This window comes from Odocoileus virginianus, chromosome 31 (genome assembly GCF_023699985.2).
Source record: "Odocoileus virginianus isolate 20LAN1187 ecotype Illinois chromosome 31, Ovbor_1.2, whole genome shotgun sequence".
Lineage (NCBI taxonomy): Eukaryota > Metazoa > Chordata > Mammalia > Artiodactyla > Cervidae > Odocoileus > Odocoileus virginianus.
Window position 1 is genome coordinate 16,471,418 of NC_069704.1, and position 19,093 is coordinate 16,490,510.

Here is a 19,093-nt window from a genome sequence, read left to right on the forward strand (position 1 = left end):
GGAATGAAAATAATGTATAATATTAGAAGCAAAAAATTGAAATATTTGAGTTTTTTATGATAAGAAAACATTTAATAAAGGTGAACATATAGTTGAAATGGAAATTGAAATGGACAATTTTCCTAAAAAACTGTATACTGCAAAATCCCCTTAAGGCTAGATAGAAACTCGAACACACAAGTAACTATGAGAAAAAAATTACAGGGTAGTCCAAGATCTATCCTAAGAAAGGTGTGAAATCCAGATAAACTAATGGACAAATACCAAATAATTTCTTATTACTCATTTTATATTATATAACCATTATAGAGTTTAGAAAAACTTAAATTATTCTGTGAAACAACATAACACCAACATAAAAAAATGTGAAGAAAGATAAGGAAGAGAGAATGAGAGAGGAAGGAGGACAGGAGTCAGGAAAAAGGGAGGCGGGAAAGGCAGGAGGGAAGAAAAAAAAGAGGAAGAAGACACTGTAAGTCACACTCTAATTTTAACTTATATAGTACACAAATATATCCATAACAAACTGAAATCAGTAGTTTTTCAAAAGGATCACAAATCATAACCAGGTAGATTTTTCTCCAAAAAATTTAAGGAAGGTTCAACACAAATTCATTAAAATCATTCACTATACTAACAAATTAATAGGATCACTCCTTTAGACAGTAAAAAATCACTTGATAAAAATTTTAACATTCATTTTTTTAAAATCTAGTCATCTAAGAATAGTAAAAAAAAAAAAAAAGCCATGAAGAAAAAGATTTATAAGTTTGACACCATTAAAATTTAAAACTTCTGAACTTCCTTGGTGGTCCAGTGGTTAAGACTCCACCTGCCAATGCACGGCCATGGGTTCAACCCCTGGTTCACAAAGATCCCACATGTAACATGGCAACTAAGCCCATGTGCCACAACTACTGAGCCAATGAGACCTAGAGCCCATGCTCTGCAAAAAAGCAAAGCCGCCTCAACGAGAAGCTCGTGCACCACACCTAGAGAACAGCCCCCACTCACTGCAACTACAGAAAATCCACACCCATCAAGGAAGACCCAGCACAGTCATAAGTAAATAAAGACAACTTGTTAAAACAATTTTTCTAACCTCTATATAACAAAAGACTAGGATAAAATATTTTTTAACCAATAACACAAATTCCAGAGTCCCCACAGAGACTGAGACAGAACTGTGCATGTCTCCTGTGGAGGTTCGCGTCAGCAGCGGATGGCCGCAGGGGCAGGGGCTCTGAGTGCAGTAGACCTGGGTATGGCATAAGCCCTCTTGGAGGAGGTCACCATTAACCCCACCATAGAGCTGCCAGAACTTACATAGGACAGGGAAACAGACTCTTGGGGGCACAAACAGAACCTCGTGTGCACCAGGACCCAGGAGAAAGGATCAGTGGCCCCACAAGAGACTGACCCAGACTTGCCTGTAAGTGTCCAGGAGTCTCCAGCGGAGGCATGGGTCGGTGGTGGCTGCTGCAGGGCTGAGGGCACTGAGTGTAGTGGTGTATGCATGGGACCTTTTGAAGGAGGTCACCATTATCTTCATTATCTCCACCATAGTTTGGCCCCAGGTAAATAACAGAGAGGGAACACAGCCCCACCCATCAACAGAAAACTGGATTCAAGATTTACTGAACATGGCCCCGCCCATCAGAAAAAGACCCAGTCTCCCCCTCAGTCAGTCTCTCCCATCAGGAAGCTTCCATAGCCTCTTACCCTTCTCCATCAGAGGGCTGGCAGACTGAAAACCACAATCACAGGAAACTAACCACCCTGATCATATGGATCACAGCCCTGTCTAACTCAATGAACCTACGAGCCATGCCATGAAGGGCCCCGCAAGACAGACGGGTCGTGGTGGAGAGTTCTGACAAAATGTGGTCCACTGGAGAAGGGAATGGCAAACCACTTTGGTATTCTTGACTTGAGAACCCCATGAACAGTATGAAAAGGCAAAAAGATACGACACTGAGAGATAAACTCCCCAGGTAGGTAGATGCCCAGTTGCTACTGGAAATCAGTGGAGAAATAACTCCAGAAAGAATGAAGAGATGGAGCCAAAGCTGAACTCCAGCATCTTATTGTCTATAGTTTTTAGTTTTAATTAGTTATTGTTCAGTCGCTAAGTCGTGTCCGACTCTTTGCGACCCATGGACTGCAGCACACCAGGCCTCCCTGTCCATCACCAACTCCTGGACTTAACTCAAACTCATGTCCATTGAGTCAGTGACGCCATCCAACCATCTCATCCTCTGTCATCCCCTTCTCCTCCCGCCTTCAATCTTTCCCAGCATCAGGGTCTTTTCAAATGAGTCGATTCTTCTCATCAGGTGGGCAAACTATTAGAGCTTCAGCTTCAGCATCAGTCCTTCCAATGAATATCCAGGACAATTTCCTTTAGGATGGACTGGTTGGGTCTCCTTGCAGTCCAAGAGACTCTCAAGAGTCTTCTCCAACACCACAGTTCAAAAACATCAATTCTTCAGTGCTCAGCTTTCTTTATAGTCCAACTCTCACATCCATACATGACCACTGGAAAACCCATAGCTTTGACCAGACAGACCTTTGTTGGCAAAGTAATGTCTCTGCCCTTTAATATGCTGTCTAGGTTAGTCACAACTCTTCTTCCAAGAAGTAAGTGTCTTTTTATTTCATGGCTGCAGTCACCATCTGCAGTGATTTTGGAGACCCCAAAAATAAAGTCTCTCAATGTTTCCACTGTTTCCCCATCTACTGACTATGAGTGACTACATTTTAAAAACTTAGAATGGGGACCTAGCAGATAGTAAGCAACAAGTATTAGCTATCACTATTATAGAAGTGTGCGTGCTAAGTCTCTTCAGTCATGTCTGACTCTTTGTGACTCCATGGACCACAGCCTGCCAGACTCCTCTGTCCAAGGGATTCTCCAAGCAAGAATACAGGAGTGGGAGCAAGCATCACCCTCAATGGTGAAAAATTGAAAGCATTTCCCCTGAAATCAGGAACAAGACAAGGGTGCCCACTCTCACCACTACTATTCAACATAGTTTTGGAAGTTTTGGCCACAGCAATCAGGGCAGAAAAAGAAGTAAAAGGAATCCAGATAGGAAAAGAAGTGAAACTCTCGCTGTTTGCAGATGACATGATCCTCTACATAGAAAACCCTAAAGACTCTACCAGAAAATTACTAGAGCTAATCAACGAATACAGTCAAGTTGCAGGATATAAAATTAACACACAGAAATCTCTTGCATTCCTATACACTAACAATGAGAAAACAGAAAGAGAAATTAAGGAAACAATACCATTCACCATTGCAACAAAAAGAATAAAATACTTAGGAGTATATCTACCTAAAGAAACAAAAGACCTATACATAGAAAACTATAAAACACTGATGAAAGAAATCAAAGAGGACACAAACAGATGGAGAAATATACCGTGTTCATGGATTGGAAGAATCAATATTGTCAAAATGGCTATACTACCCAAAGCAATCTATAGATTCAATGCAATCCCTATCAAACTACCAACGGTATTTTTCACAGAACTAGAACAAATAATTTCACAATTTGTATGGAAATACAAAAAACCTCGAATAGCCAAAGTAATCCTGAGAAAGAAGAATGGAACTGGAGGAATCAATCTGCCTGACTTCAGACTCTACTACAAAGCCACAGTCATCAAGACAGTATGGTACTGGCACAAAGACAGAAATATAGATCAATGGAACAGAATAGAAAGCCCAGAGATAAGTCCATGAACCTATGGTCACCTTATCTTCAACAAACGAGGCAAGGATATACAATGGAAAAAAGATAACCTCTTTAACAAGTGGTGCTGGGAAAACTGGTCAACCACCTGTAAAAGAATGAAACTAGAACACTTTCTAACACCATACACAAAAATAAACTCAAAATGGATTAAAGATCTAAATGTAAGACCAGAAACTATCAAACTCCTAGAGGAGAACATAGGCAAAACACTCTCCGACATAAATCACAGCAGGATCCTCTATGACCCACATCCCAGAATTTCAGAAATAAAAGCAAAAATAAACAAATGGGACCTAATGAAACTTAAAAGCTTTTGCACAACAAAGGAAACTATAAGCAAGGTGAAAAGACAGCCCTCAGATTGGGAGAAAATAATAGCAAACGAAGCAACAGACAAAGGATTAATCTCAAAAATATACAAGCAACTCCTCCAGCTCAACTCCAGAAAAATAAATGACCCAATCAAAAAATGGGCCAAAGAACTCAACAGACATTTCTCCAAGGGAGACATACAGATGGCTAACAAACACATGAAAAGATGCTCAACATCACTCATTATCAGAGAAATGCAAATCAAAACCACAATGAGGTACCATTATACGCCAGTCAGGATGGCTGCTATCCAAAAGTCTACAAGCAATAAATGCTGGAGAGGGTGTGGAGAAAAGGGAACCCTCTTACACTGTTGGTGGGAATGCAAATTAGTACAGCCACTATGGAAAACAGTGTGGAGATTTCTTAAAAAGCTGGAAATAGAACTGCCATATGACCCAGCAATCCCACTTCTGGGCATACACACCGAGGAAACCAGATCTGAAAGAGACACGTGCACCCCAATGTTCATCGCAGCACTGTTTATAATAGCCAGGACATGGAAGCAACCCAGATGCCCATCAGCAGACGAATGGATGAGGAAGCTGTGGTACATATACACCATGGAATATTACTCAGCCATTAAAAAGAATTCATTTGAATCAGTTCTAATGAGATGGATGAAACTGGAGCCCATTATACAGAGCGAAGTAAGCCAGAAAGATAAAGACCATTACAGTATACTAACACATATATATGGACTTTAGAAAGATGGTAACGATAACCCTATATGCAAAACAGAAAAAGTGACTCAGATGTATGGAACAGACTTGTGGACTCTGGGAGAAGGCGAGGGTGGGATGTTTCAGGAGAACAGCATTGAAACATGTATATTATCTAGGGTGAAACGGATAACCAGCTCAGGTTGGGTACATGAGACAAGTGCTCGGGCCTGGTGCACTGGGAAGACCCAGAGGGATCGGGTGGAGAGGGAGGTGGGAGGGGGGACTGGGATGGGGAATACATGTAAATCCATGGCTAATTCATTTCAATGTATAACAAAAACTACTGTAATGATGTAAAGTAATTAGCCTCCAACTAATAAAAATTAAAAAAAAAAAAAAAGAATACAGGAGTGGGTTGCCATATCCTACTGCAAGGGATCCTCCCAACCCAGGGATTGAACCTAAGTCTCTTACAACTCCTGCACTGGCAGGCAGGTTCTTTACTACTAGCATCACCTGGGAAGAGAGATATTATGGAAGTAAACAGAAATAAAAAGAAAATTACCCTTTCCTCTCTACTTCTACCTTTTAATCACACTCATTTTCTATAGGGTGACAGCTTCCAGTCTTTTTTCCTATGCTCACTCACACACATACACTCCTTCTCCCGCTCAAGACCTTCTTCTCCCTCAACCTTGCCTTGTGTGTGTCTCCCTCTCTCAGATATTATACCCAGACTAGTTCTGCAGACACATTCTGGAAACGGGAGCTCTTAACTGAATGAGAGCTATTAATACAACGGATCCATCACTGCACAGTTACTATGAAGGCACATTCCAAAATAATTTATTACTTTTGGTAAATACACTATTAGGGAATATGTCTCTATCCCCATTACAATCATCCATTTGACACTAAAAATTTGGCTTAGACCAGGGGTCTCCAACCTTTGGGATCTAATTAATGTCTGAGATCTGAGGTGGAGCTAAATAAGAAATAATAGAAAAAAGTGCACAATAAATGCAATTTTCTTGAATCATCTGGAAACCATCCCCCTGCACCCCAATCCATGGAAAAATTGTCTTCAATGAAACCAGTCCCTGGTGACAAAACGGTTGGGGACCACTGGAGACAAATTCAAAGAGATCCAAAATGTTTTCCTTTGACTATTAAAACAATCCAAATCAAGTTAACTAAATTTGATGCTTTCACATAAATTATTCACTCATGTAATATGCATTTCCAGTTTAGTCTGTCAAAATAACTTTCCTTTTCCCTCAATGTACCAGTATTTTATCCTTTCCTCCTGAGATATATCATTTTCTAGATTTGTTCACAAGTGTTAATTCCACTATAAGATTGTTACCCCTTGAGATACTTATGAAACTTTGTATAAAGTAGATGTTCTATAAATGTTTACTGTACTGCAGAAAAATGTATATGCAATATTTCAAGAATATATGACAATTTTACTACCATTAATGTCCCTTAGTTTTATTGTAAGTCACAAAGAGAGATAGCTGTAATTACGTACCAGTTCTGTGACTCTTTGTAGGACTTTTAACCTGTCTTAGTTTAAACTTCAACTTTCATAAAGTGAAAATAATACATAACTTTTAAGAATTTAAAATGAGAGAATATACATAAAAACACATATATACTACCCAGTACATGTCAGACACCATGTTGATTTAATTGCTGAATGGATTGATTACTGACAACAGAGAAAAGAGGCCAGGAAAATGCAACTCTTGGGCTGCTTCTGACTCAATTCTCTTGAGCCCAAGATATAACTCTTTTGAGTTCTGACTGCAAGGCTGGGATGAGAGTGACACATCATGGCATTGAAAAGGTACTTGTAACCCCAACAGTCTTAAATCAATGAAACTAAGGTTTTATTAGACCAAAAAGGAAAAGAAAAAATAGTCAAAGGCAGGGTCTTTCTCATACCAGGCTTTTATGCCTAATTTTCAAAATTATGTCAGCCAGAAAAATTTCTCTAACTCAAACAGGTTTTTCTTTAAATCTTTCTTCAGTACACAGATTGTGGTAATACATTTTTCACCATGAGACAATCTTACAAGAAAGTATTTGGGTATTGTGTTCCTTTGTATATATCATACCGGCACCAGAGTTAGTTTAATGTGAACTTAAACTATGAAAATACAAGGACTTCCCTGGTGGTCCAGTGGCTAACACTGTGCTTCCACTGCAGGGGGTGCAGGTTTGATCACTGGTCAGGGGATCCTGCAGGCCACATGACATGACCAAAATAAAAATAAAATGCTTTCAAAATTTAGCTTAAAGAAAAGAAAAAGAAAATACAGGAAAAAAGAAAAAAGAAACAGCTGTATATCTTTAGGGCATATAAATAATTTTCAGAAGAAAAAAATGTTAATATATTGCTAATTTCTCCTCAGTTTTAAACAAAGGTGTATTCCTCTGGCTAAGAAATAAGCTATGTTAATTTAGACACATTAAACATACTGACATTTAAAAGAGGAAAAAAAAATTATCTGTCCTACCTTAAGATATTTGTGATACATTATCAATAGAATTATTTCCCCCAAACTCTTAGCAAAATTAGTCACACTGAAACCTGAATCTAATTCAAAGTATGAGACACTGAAACATACAACCACCAGGCAACTTTAACATCAAAATAGTTTCATTATGAAATGAAAGCTGAGAAATAAAAGTCACATTCTGTGCTGTTAAATTCACTTAAAATCACACCCAGAAAATAAATCCATTCTCTGGCCAAATGAATTATTAGACTATGTTTAAAACAGTTTTATTAACTTAGTTAAAAAAGCTTAGAAGGGCATTACTGCACACCTGACTTCTTCATTTTCATATTCTCAGTCTAGTTTTACTCCAGTAAAACACTCAGTCTAACGTATCTCTAAGAGTTAGTTGCACTGTAGCTATTTTCAAACAGCATTAAGCTTGCTGGTGCTTGATGTGACTTCCAGAAAGAAGCAGGGGAATGTTCTAGCCATCTTAAAGCCTTATCACCAGATGTTAAGTATTCTTAAATTGCATATTAAACTGTCCTAGTCTTTCCCATTTATAGATTTATCTCTTTAAAAAAAAAAAAAAGTAACATAATATATCTTATATGCCTCAAGTACATTTTTTCATCGAAATTATTTGAAAATAATCATGTAGGCAACAGAGGTTTACAGATTATCTGTAACACAATTCAAGGAGTTTCAGATCAAATCATAGTGGGCCAAGTAAAACCACAGATTCAGCCTGTCCCCCAGTTCCCCACTGTATAACGAGAACAGACATACTTAGCAACTGGCACACTCCCCATATTGATTCTCTGATCCACAGAATAAGAACCATTATGGTAGGAATGATCAAGCAGAGGGCTTCGCTGGTGGTTCAGTGGTAAAGGATCCACTACCCTGATAGTTCAGTTGGTAAAGAATCCACCTGCAACGCAGGAGACCCCAGTTCGATTCCTGTGTCAGAAAGATCCCCAGGAGAAGGGAAAGGTTATCCACTCCAGTATTCTTGGCTTCCCTTGTGGCTCATCTGATAAAGAATCTGCCTGTGGAGAAGGAAACGGCAACCCACTCCAGTACTCTTGCCTGGAAAATCCCATGGACAGAGGAGCCTGGTGGGCTGCAGACCACAGGGTTCAGAGTCAGACAGGACTGAGCACACACACACCAGGCCCCCACCCCCATCTACTTTTATTCCTGATCAGACTCTTGGCCTCTGCAGGGACTACTTTTGGAACCTCATCCCCAGGTTCCTCAGGTCTGCCTTGGAGGTGTTGCTGGTGCCCGCTTGGGAACCTGGATGCCTCTGCTTCGCTGTGCTCTCCTGGCAGGGCACAGGGAAGCAGCAGGTGGCCATGCACTTGGTTTGCTCCTGGACTGGCTCCCATGTGATTACTACGTCTTCTCCATGTCACCTTCAGTGTGGAAGCCTTCTCAGCCCTTCCTCTAAGCTGAGGTTGGCCTCTCTGAAAGAGGAGCTTGGGCATTGCTGAACTTTGTTGATCTCTGCAAAAGCAAGATGCATTTTCTCCTGAGGTCTGTGGTAGTCAGCTCCCAAATGAAGCTTATTTAATAAAAAAGGAATTAGTTCCAATTGAAAAAAAAAAGAATCTGCCTGCAATGTGGGAGACCTGGGTTTGATCCCTGGGTTGGGACGATCCCCTGGAGAAGGGAAAGGTTACCCACTCCAGTATTCTGGCCTGGAAAATTCCATGGACTGTATGGTCCATGGGGTCCCAAAGAGTTGGACATGACTAAGTGACTTTCAACTATATATAAGTATACACCAATGCAGGAGACATAAGTACAATCCCTGGGGAAGATCCCTTGGAGGAGGAAATTACAACCCACTCCAGTACTCTTGCCTGGACAAAATCCCATGGACAGAGAGGAGCCTGGCGGGCTACAGTCCACAGAGCTGCAGACTAGGACACAACTGAGCAACTGAGCACAGTCAAGGAGAAGCCACTAGAGTTTCTTCTCCTTCTCACCAAGATGTTTTTAAAAAGCAGTATTACAGAGATGAGTGCCATGATCAAAAAACATGAAAGATAATGATAGCTATCACATTCCATTTAACAACTTGCCTGTTTATGTGTAAAGCAGATGGGTCTTGAAAAATAACTGAATTATAAATAAATGCAGACAGGTAGTAACTCCAACTGGTATTCAAAATACAGTATTTTTACTTGAACAAATTAATATTAATCCCTGTAACCTGGTAAAGAAATGCTTTTTTCTCCATATTAATTTGCAAAGAATCCCAAAAGCACTTTGCTTTTACTTGGCAGGTTTAACAATACACTATCACACTCTTGCCTCAGATCTCTGTCAACGCTTCTGCTCTCCAAAAAAGTCCACAGAGACTTTGATCTTACTGAGAGTCCACAGAATGTCACAACTGCCTGCTACACTGAAGGCATTATGCTGACTGGACCTACAAACAAGAAGTAGCTAGCACTTTAGCTATTTTAACACAACATAATGAAAACCAGCAAGCATGTAAGTTAAACCTTACCCTTAAGTTTTTGCATCAGTCAGAGTCCAGTCAGGAAACAGAAAATATAAAGTTTTATTAACAAAGAGAACTTAATATAAAGAAGTGGGCATAAAATCATAAGATCTGAAAAGGTAAAAAGTAAATACTGTGGTGCCATACAGGTATAACTACAGAAAGCTATTACCACTCCTGGGCGAACACAGGATAGGCTCAACTTATTAAAACTTAGAAGCTTGGACAAAGAGCTCTTTAGAGTCAAAACTGAGATTCCCGAGGAGGACACACTGCTCAGCTGGTGTTCTGGTCCAGCTCACTCACTGCATAAGCAATTGAGTTTTAAGTTCTCATCCCAAGCTACCTCGATAGTGGTAGAGTTTGAACTAAACAGTGGTCTTCTGACTTCTGACTTTATGAACTCTTTCTACTACAGCACACTTCTCGATTAATATTTGGTCAGGTCACTCAAATATTCTAACTTCCCTTTAGATTAAAAAATATTAAAGATATTTAAGTAAGATTCTCTGAACTCAAAGAAGTAAATAATGGACTATCATTTCTGAGATACACTTTTCTACCCCGCACTGGGCAGAACCTGCTCTGGCTTTATAAGGCATGGTATAACAAAGGGTGCATGGATGTTCTATTGAGGATATCACAGATGTTCTATTTTCTCTGGATGTTGCTTAACTTAGTTGTGCATATTCTGAAAATTCACTAAGCTGTACCTTTATGACTATTTTTGTACTTTTCTGTATGTTTTTACGTGGGAATTCATAAAGATAGCAAAATTATGCTGCCACCTTCCCAGAATCCTAAAAACTGATAAATTCCTACCTTACTTATCTTTTCATCTGTCACAGATTATAGGAAGGAACAATGACAAACTTTATTTCTGGATTTAATTCCTGAAAGCAAATGAGAAACTGATTGGTGATGTAGAAATGGCCAAAACCATGGGAGAAAATAACCATGTCAAATGACAACTTACTGAGAAATTGTTAAATGTTGAGAAACCAGAATCTGCAAAGAGAGAGCTAAAGAAAAGTTCAAAACTTTGAAATTAGCCTAAGAACTAGCTCTATAATTAACTAAACTATGTGACTTAAGTAAAGTTATTTTATTCGTATAAAAGTATTCCTCATCTGTAAAATGAGTTCAATACTACCTACCTAAAGAGATATATGAGGATTAGAATTAAAGATACTGGAATGTTTTGCATGTTATCTGAAATGAATATTGTTATTGTGTAAGAAAGGCAGCAGCTGTAGGGCCTTCCCTGGGGGTCTAGTGGTTAAGAATCCACCTGCCAATGCAAAGGACACGGGTTCGACCCCTGGTTCAGGAAGATCTCACATGCTGTGGGGCAACTAAGCCTGTGCACCACGATGCAGCCCATGTGCTACAATGACTGAAGCCCACAGGCCGAGAGCCTGCGCTCTAAAACAAGAGAAGCCGCTGCAGTGAGAAGCCTGCACACTGCTACTAGACAGTAGCATCCACTCTCTGCAACTAGAGTAGGCCAGTGTGTAGTAACAGAGACCCAGGGAAGCCAAAAAAAAAATAAATATTTAAAAAAAAAAAAAGAAAGGTAGTACAACCTTATGTGACACTGTAAGGAAAGAATAGGAAAGGGAGGATGAGCAGGGGAAGGGGAAAAGATGACAACAGAACAATCAAGTTCTTCTAGGGATATAAGAATATCTTTCATTCTAGTATCCTCAATCTAATATAGTATTAGACCTAATAAATCAAACAGCTGCTTAATGAACTACATATGATTTGACGGAAGATAGCAAAATAGTGGTCAGAGAATTAATAAAAAATAATAGATTGTGTATGAAAATCAAGTAAAAATCTCTGTGGATTAAATTTTCAGGATGTCTAACAGAAAATAGCAGTCTGAGTATTTTCAGATTGATATCAGTGCAGGACTAAAGAAATGTGCTTATTTTAATGAAAATTTAAAAAAGAAAAAAAGAGAGGACAGATTAAAAGCATAAGAAATTAAAATTAATGACAAAAATATTCTGCAAATATGGTTTCTAGCCAACAGCTCCTAAAAGAGCATTTTCCAACTTCCTAATAAAATACTTGACTCTTTGCAACCCCATGGACTATACAGTCCATGGAATTCTCCAGGTCAGAACACTGAGTGGGTTCAGTTGAGTTCAGTCGTTCAGTCGTGTCTGACTCTTTGCGACCCCATGAACCGCAGTACACCAGGCCTCCCTGTCCATCACCAACTGCTGGAGTCCCTGTCCATCACCAACTGCTGGAGTCCACCCAAATCCACGTCCACTGAGTCTGTGATGCCATCCAACCATCTCATCCTCTGTCGTCCCCTTCTCCTCCTGCCCTCAATCTTTCCCAGCATCAGGGTCTTTTCAATGAGTCAGCTCTTCGCATCAGGTGGCCAAGGTATTGGAGTTTCAGCTTCAGCATCAGTCCTTCCAATGAACACCCAGGACTGATCTCCTTTAGGATGGACTGGTTGGGTCTCCTTGCAGTCCAAGGGACTCTCAAGAGTCTTCTTCAACACCACAGTTCAAAAGCATCAATTCTTCAGCGCTCTTTATACTCCAACTCTCACATCCATACATGACTACTGGAAAAACTATAGCCTTGACTAGACAGACCTTTGTTGACAAAGTAATGTCTCTGCTTTTTAATATGATGTCTAGGTTGGTCATAGCTTTTCTTCCAAGGAGTAAGCGTCTTTTAATTTCATGGCTGCAATCACCATCTGCAGTGATTTTGGAGCCCCCCAAAATAAAGTAAGCCACTGTTTCCACTGTTTCCCCATCTATTTGCCATGAAGTGATGGGACCAGATGCCATGATCTTAGTTTTCTGAATGTTGAGCTTTAAGCCAACTTTTTCACTCTCCTCTTTCACTTTCACCAAGAGGCTCTTTAGTTCTTCTTCACTTTCTGCCGTAAGAGTGGTGTCATCTGCATAAATGAGGTTATTGATATTTCTCTCAGCAATCTTGATTCCAGCTTGTGCTTCTTCCAGCCCAGTGTTTCTCATGATATACTCTGTATATAAGTTAAATAAGCAGGGTGACAATACACAGCCTTGACGTACTCCTTTTCCTATTTGGAACCAGTCTGTTGTTCCATGTCCAGTTCTAACTGTTGCTTCTTGACCTGTACACAAGTTTCTCAAGAGGCAAGTCAGGTGGTCTGATATTCCCATCTCTTTCAGAATTTTCCACGGTTTATTGTGCTCAACACAGTCAAAGGCTTTGGCATAGTCAATTAAGCAGAAATAGATGTTTTTCTGGAACTCTCTTGCTTTTTTGATGATCCAGCAGATACTGGCAATTTGATCTCTGGTTCCTCTGCCTTTTCTAAAACCAGCTTGAACATCTGGAAGTTCACGGTTCACGTATTGCTGAAGCCTGGCTTGGAGAATTTTGAGCATTACTTTACTAGGGTGTGAGATAAGTGCAATTGTGCGTGTTTGACCATATTTTGGCATTACCTTTCTTTGGGATTGGAATGAAAACTGACCTTTTCCAGTCCTGTGGCCACTGCTGAGTTTTCCAAATTTGCTGACATATTGAGTGCAGCACTTTCACAGCATCATCGTTTTCCAGGGGACCTTCCCAACCCAAGTGAACCCAGGTCTCCCTCATTGCAGGAGGATTCTTTACCAGCTGAGTCACCAGGGAAGCCCAATAAGATACCCAGGAAAATAGAAAAAATAAATGAAAAAAAACCCTACACTATTAGTCACAACTAAAGGGGTAATACCGACCTTCTCCAAAAGGACTTATGGCAGCACGCTGCACCTCCCAGGACTGCTGCTGCCAGTGCCTCTGACTCCGCAGCAGGCCGCCATCAACCCAGGCCTCTGCCAGACACTCCCAAATACTCACAGCAGAAGATGAGTGCACGCCCTTCTACGCCGCCCTCGTGGTAACCAAAATGATCACGTGGATCACAGTTTTGTGTAACTCAATGAAACTATGACAAGGAAATATTTCATTCAAAGATGGACACACTAAGGACAGAAACAGTATGGACTTAACAGAAGCAAAAGATATTAAGAAGAGGTGGGAAGAATACACAGAAGAACTGTACAGAAAAGGTCTTAATGACCCAGATAACCACGATGGTGTGATCACTCACCTAGAGCCAGACATCCTGGAATGTAAAGGCAAGTGGGCCTCAGGAAGCATTACTAAGACAAAGCTAGTGGAGGTGATGGAATTCCAGGTGAGCTATTTCTAATCCTAAAAGGTAATGCTTTTAAAGTACTGCACTCAATTCGTCAGCAAATTTGGAAAACTCAGCAGAGGCCACAGGACTGGAAAAGGTCAGTTTTTATTCCAATCCCAAAGAAAGACAATACCAAAGAATGTTCAAACTACCACACAATTGCACTCATCTCACATGCTAGTGTGAGTTCTACACTTTTTATATGTTGACAAGTACTAGTACTGGAATAAAACATTTTTACACCAGGTGGAATACTGCATCAGTGTCCAGTTAGTCCAGTGGTCCTCAAAGATTTTGGTCTCAGGACTCCTCTACAGCCCCCCAAAATAGTGAGTAGATGAATGGTTGCCAGGGGTTTGGGGAGGGCTGACTACAAAGGCGTAGGAAGGAATCTGGGATGGATGATGAAACTCTTCTGTATCTTGACTGTGGTGGTAGGTACATGACTGTATGTCTGTCCAAAATAACAGAATTTTATATTTAAAGGAATATATGTAAATTAAACCTTTCAAAAGTCTGACTCAAAAAAAAATTTTTTTTTGAAGATCCCAAAGAGCTTCTATTTATTCGAGCTACCAATATCTAGCATATTAGAAATTATAAATGAGAAAAATCAGGGCTTCCCTGGTTGCTCAGTGGTGAAGAATTCGCTTGCCAATGCAGGAAACACAGGCTGATCCCTGACCGGGGAAGATCCCACATGCCACAGAGCATCTAAGCCCCTTTGACACAACTACTGAAACTGTGCCCTGGAGCCTGGGAGCCACAACTTCTGAAGCCCGTGTGCCCTACAGCCTGTGCTCTGCAAAAAGAGCAGGCACTGCAGGGAAACCCGCACCGCAACTGGAGAGGGGCCCGGCTCGCTGCAGCTAGAGAAAGCTCATGCAGCCACAAAGGCCAAGCATAGCCAAAAATGAATAAATAAAACTATCAAAAAGTTTTAAATGACAAAAATCTTTAGTTTTTTATGTATTCATTTTTAAAAAAATAAATGCACTTAATGTTGAAACAAATAATGCATTCTTCATGAAAAATAACTATTTTCCAAAGCAAAAAATATTTAGTGAGAAAAGTCACATTTTTTGAGTCAGTCTCTCTAATGTCTGCCTTCAAATAGGAAACAGCTGGATTCTCATATCTGCTTCTGCATTCAACCTGTTACAGTATGACAGGTCATTTGGCCTCTGGAAAACTCCATTGTATACTTGTAAGAAAATGAGTGTGAAAAAGACAACACCTGCATATTATTACAAAAATAATTTTGAGCTGGAAATGTCAGGAACCCCTGGGGTTCCTGGACCATACTAGGAGAAGCTCTGATCTAACCTATACAAGAAAATATCAAGTATTAAATACGATAAAGTAATAAAATATACTTATTTTCACATCAAGTAAAGTGTCTCTTATGATTATCTATTCCAATTTAATACACTACTATTCCCTTTATCCAGGTCAAAACTTCTATCAAACAATGATTTAGACTGAGCTACCAATCTCAATTTAAATGAAAAACATTTCAGAGGTCCATGAGTTTAAAAAAAAAAAAAACCACCAGAGACTTCCCTATAGGTCCAGTGGTTAGGACTCCAGGCTTCAAAATGCAGGGGGTGCGGTTTCCATCCCTGGTTGGGGAACTAAGATCCCACATGCAGTTGGTTCGGCCAAAAAATTAAAAATCACTTTTTAAAAAAATGTTAAATGAAAAATCAGACCATAAGAGGCACAGCATCATCCTGGAGCCTTCACTCACTGACTGTAGGACAGTGCATATCAAAGGCAGCATCAACATGGAGAAAGTAAGGCAAAGAAAATACCTGACCTCGGAAAAAAGAAGAGAGCACAAAATGAAAAGGCAGGCAGAACAACAGCAAAAGTCAAGCAATACAGGAGCAAACATATCCTGAATGAAAAATACAAGAAAAAACAAACATTGCTCCCTGTAATGCACTTAAAGGAACTCAAAACTCTGTTTTAAGACCACATACCCATTCTACTGGCAGTGAAACTACACCAAAGCGCTCTTCTTATGCAATGTCACTCATATGACCGCCCAGTGGGAATCCACTTTCCTCTCAGCAACCAGTGTCTAACATGCTAAGCAAGGTGGGAGACCTTCGCGTTAGGGGAATGTAGCGGGTGCCTACTTGAGGCATTTTATTTCAGTGTTTACACAACTTTCAGAACCAGAGAGCAGTCCAGAACGAGTTACTAGTCCAAGCGACGAAGTCAGACCTGCGGTCTGCGGGAGCTCGGTTCCCAGGTCATTTAAAAATACTTCCCAAGAAAGAGGGGGCACCGCCGGGAGACGGCGCCACCCCAGGGCGAACGAGGGCAGTCCTGGACTGCCAAAAGTGGCTGCGGCCGCCCTTCACCTGTCCCGGCAGTCCCGCCCGTGGCAGTGGGGCGGCCCCGCACTCCTCCCCGTGACTCCTCTGGCGGAGTCGGGGGCCACCTTCCTCCGCGGCCTCAGTTTCCCCTTCTACTCGGCGGTCGGACGGGCCCCCTCTCCATGGCGCCCCTCTAGCTTGACTCCAGGACTCCCGGCGCGAGGCAGCTCGGCCGCTCACCCCGCTCAGGCCGTCCCCGCAGTGAGTGGTCCCTGAGAGGGACGATCCTCGGCGCCCAACACTCACCCGGCTGATGCTTCAACGCCATCACCGACACCAGGTAGTGGGCGATGTCAAAAAAGGGGAACATGGAAGTGCGAGAAAAGGCAAGGGTCAGCTCATTCCACGGAGAGTCCATCGCGACTACCGACCGCCGCAGCCGAAGCAGGCGCGGAGACGGGTTCCCGGCGTGCGCGGCGAGGGGTGGGGGAGGGGACGGCCGCGGCCGCGCGCTCCTCGACGCGGCCTCCCGGAGACCTGCGCGTGCGCCCTGGCTCAAGACGCTGGCGCGCGGAGGGGCGGGGCCGCGTGTCCCGGGAGCCTCGGGCGCGCGGGCGGTTGGCGGGTGAGCGGGGTGAGCCGGCTGCACCCCACTGTTGAAACTTGTTCTCCTAATAAGGGCCTGGCATCTTCTCGGTGCAGGGGGCTTTGCCAGACCTGGTGAATGGGCAGATGAATGCAACATAAGTAATGAATAAAAAATGCATTACTTCTGTTAACATTTAGTTCATTTGTTATTTTTAAAACGAATAAAGAACTATTTTAAATGTTTCTTAGTTATTTCTAATATGCTAAGTATTGATAAATGAAACCCACATAAAGTCGCAGGACTCTGGGATCCTTTATAATTTTTTTAAGGCAGCTTTTTAAAATTTACATACATTTTATTCACCCTTTTTAGTATAAAGTTCTATAATTTTCGATAAACGCCGTCCACAAGAGGAGACGCTCAGAGTTGTGCGTGGTAAGTCACTTCAGTCGTATCCGACTCTATGTTGACCCCATTAACCGGAGCCCACTAGGCTTCTCTGGCCATGGGATTCTCCAGGCAAGAATACAGGAGTGGGTCACCAGCCCTCCTCCAGGGGATCTTCCCCACCCAGGGATCAAACCCACTCTCTTATGTCTCCTGCATTGGCAGACTGGTTCTTTACTACTAATCTTACCAGGTGATCTTGCACCAAACTAAGGAAAAAAAGCAACTGGTGATTATTTACATTTTGATGTTTCAGTGTGTTCTTTCCACAGTTTTTATACATTTCTTTATCTTTGGAATTTTAGTATTGTGAATTTAGGGGCAGAACTTGGATGTTATTTCCCAAAATTTTACTTTTAATGTCTTAAACTCCACAAAGTATGTGTTTTGTCCTTGGACTTAAAATACTATAATAACTCTAAATCATATGTCTATGCCAACATCACTCTGAGGCATAATTAAATTCATTACTAACACCAATAGGGCAAGAGTGAAAAGCACTAGTATTTTTTTTTAAAGATATATCAAACATTTTTCTTACCCTAAACATTAATTCCAACAGAAAATAACTGATCATTTCAGACTCTACGAGTAATCTGAAACTTGTTTTATTTCAAAACTAAAAATATGCTAGATCCCCCCCTCATCTGCCTAGAGCCTAAAGAATTTTTTTTAATCTAAGAGAAGCGAAATCATAACCTCACAAAAAGACACCTTCTATCTACATTTTAACTGTGCTCACCGTATTTGCTTCTGGTCAGTGCTTCAGTTGTTCCAATGAAATGGGTGGAAAAGAATGAAGCAGGCAATGAAAGGAGGGGAGACTTTAAATTGGTAACAGGGAAAGGCAAGATTTGAGGAAATTATTCATGAAAATTAAAACCTGCCCTGACTTTTGGAAAGAAAGAAAGTGAAGTCGCTCGGTCATGTCCAACTCTTTGGGACCCTGTGGACTGTAGCCCACCAGGCTCCTCCATCCATGGGATTCTCCAGGCAAGAATACTGGAGTGGGTTGCCATTTCCTTCTCCAGGGGATCTTCCCAACCCAGGGATCGAACCGGGTCTCCTGCATTGCAGGCAGACACTTGATCCTCTGAGCCACCAGGGAAGCAGTTTACAAAGTTACACAATTATTGCAGATAAAAGAAATCCAAATTATAAAAGTATTGCTTATATAATAGAATGCAAAACTGGCCTAATCATATGAAATCTGGAAAAGAGTTTTGACTAAACATATTCGAAGCATTTTTAGTACAAAAACATGTGAAACTAATTGTCATACACCAAGTTTTTCAACAGCAATGCTCTTGATATTTTGGGCTGAATAATTTGTATTCCTATGGGATATCTTATGGAATGTTGAACAGCATCCCTGTCCTCTACCCACTATTAATAAATGCCAGTAGCTCGCACACGCTCGCGTGCACACACACACACACACACACACTGTAACAAACAAAAATGTCTCCAGAATTGCCAAATGTCCCTGAGGCAGGGGGTGGGAGGAGAGCAAAAAATTCCTAGTTCAGAATTACTTTATAAAAAATGAATTTTGGACCGCATGTTCCATAATGCATATACAAACATTATCGATATGCATCTAATATTAATCATCAAGTTAATTCTGCATAACTTGATCATTTATCCCCTGGACCAAGTTGACAGCATCTCAAAACCCAGCACCACAT

The 19,093-nt window shown here is 41.0% G+C and overlaps 1 protein-coding gene across 2 annotated transcripts in view; it reads right to left on the minus strand.

The window, feature by feature from the left end:
- TMEM38B (transmembrane protein 38B) overlaps window positions 1-16,885 on the minus strand; it is a 67,182-nt gene extending 50,297 nt beyond the window's left edge. Inside the window, exon 1 of one of the 2 annotated variants that reach the window (XM_020869476.2) lies at window positions 16,676-16,885. In XM_020869476.2, coding sequence (XP_020725135.2) covers window positions 16,676-16,787 — 112 coding nt within the window. In that variant the 5' untranslated portion in view covers window positions 16,788-16,885. The remainder of the gene's footprint in view (window positions 1-16,675) is intronic. The other variant, XM_020869477.2, reaches the window with a different exon arrangement.
- Window positions 16,886-19,093: the final 2,208 nt, after the last annotated feature.